Source organism: Lolium rigidum, chromosome 4 (genome assembly GCF_022539505.1).
Source record: "Lolium rigidum isolate FL_2022 chromosome 4, APGP_CSIRO_Lrig_0.1, whole genome shotgun sequence".
Taxonomy (NCBI): Eukaryota; Viridiplantae; Streptophyta; class Magnoliopsida; order Poales; family Poaceae; genus Lolium; species Lolium rigidum.
The window spans coordinates 233,227,806-233,236,904 of record NC_061511.1 but is presented as its reverse complement, the minus strand read 5'-3'; the positions used below and the strand labels follow the sequence as shown (position 1 = coordinate 233,236,904).

The following is a 9,099-nucleotide window of genomic DNA, read 5'->3' as shown; positions in this document are numbered from 1 at the left end:
CTAGATTGCATCTTGGCTTGGATTGCGTGTTCGCGGTAGGAAATTTTTTTGTTTTCTATGCAACGTTATCCTACAAGAAACGTCGTCTCCTACTGAAGAATATTCCAGCTTTATGAGACACCAAAGCGTTAAACTTAGGATTTGATATTTGGTGGGCTGGGATGCCGCTAGCATAACCATTGAACAACATGTTAGTTCTCAAATCTTATATATCCGGACATAACTCTTTCTTATGTTTGCGCATGAATTAAAGTGGCATGCAAACTGTTCAGACTTAGAAGTCCCTTTTGGTTCTAGTAGATAAAAGACATTTAATAAACCAAAATGCTAAAAGATGCATGAATAATCCGAGGAGTAACATAACTCATAGCGCTGACTAAATTTCAGTGTGTAATTTCATGACATAGTAATTTGATTTAGTATCACTATTGTGCAGAAATCTTGAGTCTACATGATTATTTCCCATATTTTTGTTGCTTGAGAACATTTCCAGTGATACCGCCCTTTAAAATGCAGTACCAACCTACAAAATAGCCCATAATGTCCATAGAAAATTCTACAAAAATATGAATATGACGGGCGTGGTAACATGGATGCACACAAAGAGAAATAAAAAAAAGTTAAAAGCTCATGGGAATAATGCATCTTCTTCGCCTTTTTTGTTATTATTATTTGCTTATCCTAATGTAGATTGAATTCGGACGATGACATAGTAATAGTAGTGTGTGACAAAGGGTTAACCTTGTTAATGCCTATAATGACAGTTTGGGTTTTTAGGAAGGAGAACGTTGGCGAATCAACAAACCAGTCACCAGCCAAACTAGGCAGCCAACGAAAAATACAATCAAGGGTGAATCGCCGAGATTGTATTATGCAAGATCTAGGGTTACATGGTACTCCCTCTCTCACAGTTTATAAGGCGCGCGCGTACCTCTAGGTCGCAAATTTGATCAAATTAGCATTAGTTATATGTTATAAAAATTATATCATTAAAAAGTTTAGATGTTCTACTTTCTAATGATATAATTTTTACATTATATAATTTAAAATATATAGGTTAAATTAACGACCTAGGGGTACGCGCGCGTCTAATAAACTGTGAAGGAGGGAGTATCATGTGTGGTTGAATCTGTCCCCTTAGGTGGCTCCTCCCAAGCTTTTATATATTGGGCTAGATCTCAGAGTCCACCTCGAAGAGTAATTACATCGTACAAGTCGGTTACCCAATATGGGCCTAACCTCCTATTCTCATATGTATTGGGCTTCGACTCCACGTCGGTTTCTTCATAGGCCTTCGCCTATTCATTCATGTACTTTGCACCAGGGATGGTAATACTGAATACCCGATATGGTGTATCCATGTGAGTGTGTGATTTGAAAACTGATTTTCTTTAGAACTTTTCATGGTCATTTGAAGATTCTATTTTCATCTTTCTCGACGCGATATTTTTGTGATGAGATTTAATAGGAGTAAATGATTGTAGTTTTTTTGAGACAAAAAACTTGCGGTTTCATTTTTGGGAAAGTTTGCTACAGGAAACCGTTATTTTCCGGCGTTTGGCAGAACACATTGTTCGATTGTGTCTTTACCATGCACCGCTACAATTTTGTGGCAGATTTGTTAGAACACACCCCTTATAAAAAATATTAAATTTTGCACTTTCCGTTGGGGGGCCGTGCTATGACTGGTTTTGAAGAAAATGTGCAAACCTTCCCGTTTTTAAACAGGTGGTGTGTTTTGGTGGACACAATTGGACGGTGTATTTTAGCAAACAACTAAAATAACAGTATCATGTATCAAAATTTCGCTTTATTTTTTGAGACAATTTTTTTTTTTTTTGCAGTTTTGGATGTGACCCAATCTCCCAACGGCCGTCCGAGCCGAGTGCCCCACCACCCCTCAGCCCTCAAGTCGGTTTGCGCAGCCGTGGCGCTGTTGCTCGACACGACGGCCATATCATTCACAGCCAGTCGACGCCTACTTCACTAGTCTTTCCCTCTAGTCTCCACTGGCTCGCCGTGAAACACGAGCCGAGACGCGAATCTCGTAGCCATCCCAAATGATTTAGCGGCAGAGTTCGTTGGAAACGGATCACCGCAATGCCGGGGCCACCGGTGCCGCCGGAGAACGCGCCGCCTGATGCGCCGGCGGCGGCGGGCGGCAGCAGCGGCGAGCACCTCCGCGGCCACGCGCACCTGACCAACTGCATCCACCTGCGCCACCACCACGCGCACGCCGGCGCCGCGTCCGGCCGGAGGCGCAGCCCCACCACGGGCGACTCCTCCGCCACGCTGATGCGGGACCTCCTCTCGATGCAGCGCTCCCGCTCGCTCCGGGACCCCTCCACCCGCCGCTCCGTCGACTCCGCCTCCAACAGGCTGGCCGCCGACCCCGGCGACCCGCCCGGCCGCGGGGCGCTCAAGACCCTCCTCGACCAGCTCGCGGAGGACGCGCTGCAGCCCAGGCCCGCCCGCCGCCCGCGCCGCCGGTTCAAGCGCGGCCAGGGCCGCCGCGCCGCCGCCGACGCCGCCCTAGATCGCCCCGCGGCCGCCGCCTTCTCCGCCAACTCCAGCTCCCAGGAGGCCGTCTGCGGCAACAAGTACTTCTTCGGCGCCGGCGGAGGCGGCGACGACGACGGCAGCGAGGAGATGCAGCAGCGCCCGCGCCCGCACCCGCAGGCGTCGCAGGACTCGCGCAGCGTCTGCGGCATCCCCTGGAACTGGTCGCGCCTCCACAACCGCAGCAGGTCCATCCTCGACACGGCCGGCCGGAGCCTCTCCTGCGGCCTCTCCGACCCCAGGGCTCCACCGGCGGCGCGGAGGTCCGAGGCCGCCACCTCCGCCGGCTCCTGCGGTGGCGGCGGCTACATGAACGGGTCGCGCTCGCATCCGCACTTCCCGGTGACCGCGAGGCTGACCTCCTCCAACAGCTCCGACTCCGACTCGCTGCCCCTGCTCGGCGAGGGCGCGCGCAGTCGGACTGGCATCCGTGGCATTTCCAGGAGCTTCTCGGGGGAGCTCGGGATTTTCTCCAACCAGAGCAGTGAGTTCGATTCCGACCTCATGTCGGAGGCGCGGTCCGGGCAGAAGTCGCAGCGTGGCCGGCACCGGAGCCTCACGCAGAAGTATGCGCCGAGGACGTTCAAGGACGTCGTCGGGCAGAGCTTGGTTGTGCAGGCGCTGTCCAATGCCATTCTCAAGAGGAAGATCGGGTCCGTCTACGTCTTCTACGGGCCGCACGGCACAGGCAAGACGTCCTGCGCTCGGGTGTTCGCGAAGGCGCTGAATTGCCACTCCGCCGAGCACCCAAGGCCCTGCGACACATGTGCGTCGTGTATCGCGCACAACCTCGGCAAGAGCAGGAGTTTGGTGGAGATCGGGCCTGTTGGTAACATTGACCTGGACAGCATTGTGGATATCCTTGACAATGTGATGCTTTCGCCGCTACCGGCTCATCACAGGGTGTTCATAGTGGATGACTGCAACACGTTGCCGCCTGATACCTGGAGTGTCATATCGAAGGTTGTCGAGCGCGCGCCTCGGCGTGTGGTTTTTATCCTCATCAGCCCCAATCTCGAGCTCCCACATATAATCATGTCGAGGTGCCAAAAGTTCTTTTTCCCGAAGCTGAAGGAATGCGACATAGTCAACACTTTGCAGTGGATTTGTACCAGCGATGGCCTGGATGTTGATAGAGATGCATTGAAACTTATTGCTTCCCGGTCGGATGGGTCATTGAGGGATGCACAGATGACCTTGGATCAGTTGAGTTTGCTTGGGCAGAGAATTTCAATCTCACTTGTTCAAGAACTTGTAAGTTATCCAACAATAAGTCATTAAATTACTGCTTTGTTAGGTCATATATATGTTAAGGCTATATAGGACTATAGGAGTGGTAAATAATTTTGTAGTTGGGGCAGTTATTGCTTAAGCAGCTCTGGAACATAGTTTTGAAGCTGATCAACGACATTGTCGTGACAAACTTAAAATTTCTTTTTAAATGTGTGTTTCCATTTTTGCATACTGGAAGCAGCAAAGACCATATTTAGTATTCCCTCCGATTCATATTACTTGACACTAATATAGATGTAAATACACACATTTTAATTGTAGATACATCAATATGGATCGGAGTACAATACTTGTTTTCTCTCTCTCTGATTAACACAATCCTTTTATATTATGTGTAGAGATATGATTGGCATGTCTAATACTTCTCTACCTGACAGTAACAAACAAAATTGTTTGTCTATTTACAGGTTGGCTTGGTTTCTGATGATAAATTGGTAAATTTGCTTGATTTGGCACTATCTGCTGACACTGCCAACACAGTGAAAACTCTACGCGATATTACTGAAACAGGTGTTGAGCCTTTGTCGCTCATGTCTCAACTTGCCACAATAATAACTGACATCCTTGCTGGCGCTTACACATTCACACAAGGAGGAGTTCGAAGAAAATTCTTCAAACGTCCAACATGTAGGCAACAATACTTCTTTTACTTTCAAATGATTTTACAGTAGGGGATAATTGCACCTGAACCATATATTATAGGAAAGTCCATTTTTTAGGAATGGTTATTGCATGAAAATCTACTACTGTAAATATTCTGTTTCCGCAACATAATATTTTTGGTATGCTGATTAACAGTATCAAAGGAGGATATGGAAAAGCTGCGCCAGGCCTTGAAAACACTCTCAGAAGCTGAAAAACAGTTGAGGGTCTCCAATGATAAGATGACCTGGCTTACAGCTGCTCTGCTTCAGCTTGCTCCTGATAAACAATATACACTGCCGAGTTCATCCACAAGTACAAGTTTTAACCAGGGTCTGCCTAACTGCCACGAGGGGTACATAGCAAGAAACTCTACTACAGATAATAACGAGATATATGCCGGCCCCCTTGGTTACAATGGTGGAAGGAGAGCCAGGGAACATACACCAGATGGCTACAAGCTGTCAACAAGTGCTACCAGAGTGAATGAAGGATCGAAATGTAGCAGACCTGACAATGAGATGATTTGGCAAGCTGTTCTGGAGATTGTTCAGTCAGATTCCCTGAGAAGAATGATGGCTCAGGAGGGGCGGATTATTTCTGTCAGCCTTGGCACAGGTAGGATTCCCTCTTATCCATTTCTGTTTGCATTATTGGTTACACCATGCCAAGATTTCTATTGCAGAATATGCTAATTTGTAATAACAGCTATGAACGTAAATGTACAAGTTGTACTGCATATATAGGGTAATCACACAATAGAAGTGGCTGACCTTTTTATGTTAGCATTGGGTGACCAAGTTATATTACTGCCATCGGCTGGTCACTGTCCATTTGAGTCCATCACCATGTATATATTGCTTCTAGGCCAGGTACGGAATATTTTGTGTTTGGTTTGATGAGTTCTTCACGATTGCTAGCAGGTTTAAATCTGTGTTGAAGTGATTTCAGAACACATAAAGAGAACTATAAAGAACACATAAAGAGAACTATAATTAAATAGGCCATTGTCCATGTCCACTAGGTACGGAATATTTCGTGTTTTGTTTGATGAGTTCATCACGATTGCTAGCAGGTTTAAAGCTGTCTTGAAGTGATTTCAGAACACATAAAGAGAACTGTAATTAACTAACCAAGCATTAAATTGTGCTATTGTAAGGATACTGCTGCAATAATCTTTTTTCTTACATTTTTGTTCCTTTTCTCCTGCAGCACCAACTGTACAGTTAATGTTCAGCTCTCATGTGAATAAGTCCAAAGCTGAAAAATCCAGGGGACAAATTATGCAAGCATTTGAGTCTGTTCTTTCTTCTGCTATAATACTTGAAATCCGGTATGAATCGGAGGAGGATGGAGGAGGTGTTCCAGCTATTTTACCTTACCACGAGGATACCTCTTCTAATATCGCTTTAAGGAGGTCTTTCACGAAACATAGTTCAGTTTCTTCTGGAGGTGAGAATTTAGTAAGGAGGCTACATAAAGGTAGCGTAGCCCAGGGCGCTAGCTCAAATCAGACAAGGTGGATGCAATCTGATCCACACATATTGACTGAAGGTGAGATTATTGAAGTGGGTCCTTCTCAAATGGAATGGTACGACGAACCAGATACTGGTCTTGTTGCCACAGATAAAAGAAGACAAAGTGTACGGGAAGCAGCAGCTTTGTCATCGCAAGACCAAGAAAATATAGGCCCTCGAGGAGGAATGAATGTGAATAATGAACATGATCGACAAAGGAACATAGTAAGAGGTAAGGTGTCTCTTGCTCATGTTATCAATAGGGCGGAAGGTTGTTCTCAACATGGAGGCTGGCCGAGACAAAAAGCCATGTCAATAACGGAAAAGCTCGAGCAAGAGAATTTGTAAGTAATATACTACAAGCAGTTACATTTCTTCAACCCTAGTATGCCAGTTATTTTATACTTTTAGTGTGCAATATTCCTCGTGAATAGAGCCTGGAGTCTATATCTTGTAATTTGGTTTTACATTTTCCATTTTTTGAATATGATTTTGAAATGTACACCTATTTGCAGGAGATTGGAGCCTAGGTCAAGTCTACTTTGTTGGAAAGCTTCAAGCACTACTAGACGGAAGGTAATGGCTGAGTTCACACAAACTGAAAACATCAGTCCTAGGGTAGTTCATATATTTTCCATTCTGCAAAGTAACCAGTGCTTGGGAGGAGGCATTTAATATAGATGGTGTGATAGTTGCCACTCCAGACGTATTCGTCCGCATACAACATGAAAAATTATTGCCAGTAACCAGTGTTGTAAATGTTTTGCAACACATCGAGCCTGGGTAGCTTGAAACTTGTTTGTATGTCCCTATTGAACCAACCCTTTTTGAAGAGTGGTTCGCTTTAGGGATCCACCTTAACTCTCTTTGAGTCTTTGAAGAGTGGTTCCCTTCAGGGATCCACCCTCAGTGAAAGTAGTAGAACACATGCTTCCAGAATATGAGGTAATAGTAGCTTCAAAGGAGTGAAAAATAGAAACAATATAGGTCTTAATGGCTTATCTTCAGCATGACATCTTAGTTTAATCCGGACTTGATAGTGGCTGACTGGCTGTATGCCATGGGATTCATGTTTTTTTTCTTCTTGATCAAACAGTGATAAAATATTTCAAAGGCATGCTTTTTATTGAAATTACCCATGTTCTTCTTCGCCGCTATACTTTCGGCCCTTGCTGAGTTGACATGGTGTCATTTCGCTGCAGCTCTCAGCATTGAAGATCAGGACGCGAAGATCACAAGCTCTATCAAGGCTCGTCTTGTGCGGAAGGTGCATTTCCGTGAAATCTCCAAGATAACATTCTGACTGGCCTGGAGGTCCACCAGATTTACATGTAGCTAACTCATCTCTGTGGTTTATTCTCTGTAATTGTAGCAATCTGTAAGAATGTAGGTTATTCTGTGCATCGTTTAACATGTACTCCCAGAGGAATGAAAGAAACTGCCAGAACAAAAATGTCCATTTTGTTCTCCTGAATATATTTGAATGCCAACATCAACAATTGCCACGCTGCGTGGCGCACCTGCCAGATACTACTAGCATCGGTTTTATGCAGCACCCGTCGAAGGAATGTGTAAAAATGACAAAACCGACCATTTTTTTGTTTGTAAAGTTTAGCACAAAATAAACCAACTTTTAAAATATTTCACAATCTAATCCCTTTTCATGGTGCCCGCACTCGAGGCGCCATGCTAGCACAACGCCTTTAGTCATGCAAACGCTACGCCAACGCACCTAGACACGTATTTTTCATGTATGTCGCCTCGGACTAGGACATCATACTAGCAACCATGATGCCTTGGCCCTTGGGTTGGTTCGCCATGCACATGTGTGCGTTGGATCTCCAATATCTGAAGTCAAGGATTTGGAAAATAACAAGGCACTTATCCTGCCATCCAAATAGGTGGGAGCCCAATATATGAACGATGTTCATTGAACCAACCCTTGCAAGACAGGCTGTTGAATCGGTTCATTGTCGAACCGGTAAGCAAGAAGACAAATTACGAAAGGATATCATCAAAAAATAAACACGACCTCGACGTTGGCAACCGATGATGCTCCTGGGGTGGTCCTGCAGCATGAGGAATCCGTGGGGGTGGTGGTCTCCTCTTTCGCCGGAGGGGATTAGCTAGTTTGTGGCTATTTTGACGTGTCTCGCGATCCATCATCTAGTCCCTGATGGCGAGGCGTGGCTGTCGGTGAAAGCCGGCCCTAACTTCGGTCATGGCGGACATGGCAGACGATGGCGGCACCTGCTCGTCGCTACCTTGTTGAAGGCATTGTCTCAGTATGCATTTTCTTCTCGCATGGGCTGCTCCGAGGGAAACCCTAGATCCGGGTGTCCCGGATCGGACGATGGCGGTGCGCAGCATTGTTCTACCTGTTGGGGGCATTGTTTTTGGAGCAGGCAACAGACGGTGGTGGTGCTGAGGTGGAGCGGCGTGTTTCTATGCCGGCGTCGTCGAGTCTCGGAGGCATGGTGCAACGGAGTCTTGGAGACGGACACAGTGTGATGGACGCGCAAGATGGTGGTGTCGTCTGGCGTCGTGGCGACGTCGATGACAGGCCTGGCAAGGTCAATGCGTTGATCTCTTGGAGATGGGTTCGCGGAAGACGACGGACGAGATTCTATGGCGTATGCAATGGTGTGCGCTGAGGGTCTGCTAGACTGATTGTACTTCTCACTCGCCAATGGGCGGCTTAGGCAGACACTCGGTTTTTAGATGATGTGCGTTCGTGTGAGGTCAGGGTACTGGCTCTGTTCTTAGACACCCCTTCATCATTCTTATAGGTTTAGTGAGTTGTTGCTAGGAAGGTGGCTTCGAATTGATCTTTGTATTCCTCTTGTAAAATTTTATTAATAATCTAATAAAAGAAAGCTGTGTGTATTCTTTGGATGCAAAGGCTGGGGCAATGCTCCCATTTTGAAAAGAAAACATAACTAGCATCACCACCAAAGCAATGCCGACGTGCTGGACTGGCACTACTGAACTTTTTTTTACCACAACACCACTAGGTCCCAATGTTCAACCGCGATAGCCTCCCAAGGATGGGGATTGAGCCAGGAGCCAGGAGCCAGGATATCATCAA

The 9,099-nt window shown here is 46.3% G+C and overlaps 1 protein-coding gene across 1 annotated transcript; it reads left to right on the top strand.

Moving 5' to 3' along the window:
- Positions 1-2,100: 2,100 nt before the first annotated feature.
- LOC124648420 (protein STICHEL-like 4) lies at positions 2,101-7,519 on the top strand. Its single transcript, XM_047188192.1, has 7 exons — positions 2,101-3,813; positions 4,260-4,479; positions 4,651-5,112; positions 5,707-5,946; positions 6,049-6,355; positions 6,527-6,587; positions 7,214-7,519. Exons 1-7 carry the CDS (start codon positions 2,101-2,103, stop codon positions 7,304-7,306), a joined length of 3,096 nt encoding a protein of 1,031 aa, XP_047044148.1. The 3' UTR covers positions 7,307-7,519.
- The last annotated feature ends 1,580 nt before the right edge of the window (positions 7,520-9,099 follow it).

What these genes read in the sequence shown, in the direction of transcription:
- LOC124648420 (XM_047188192.1), top strand. Translation starts at nt 2,101, where the DNA reads ATGCCGGGGCCACCGGTGCCGCCGGAGAACGCGCCGCCTGATGCGCCG. An exon ending in ATTCTTCAAACGTCCAACAT is followed by an intron (nt 4,480 to 4,650) that starts GTAGGCAACAAT and finishes GCTGATTAACAG; the next exon opens with TATCAAAGGAGGATATGGAA. An exon ending in TAGTTCAGTTTCTTCTGGAG is followed by an intron (nt 5,947 to 6,048) that starts GTGAGAATTTAG and finishes TATTGACTGAAG; the next exon opens with GTGAGATTATTGAAGTGGGT.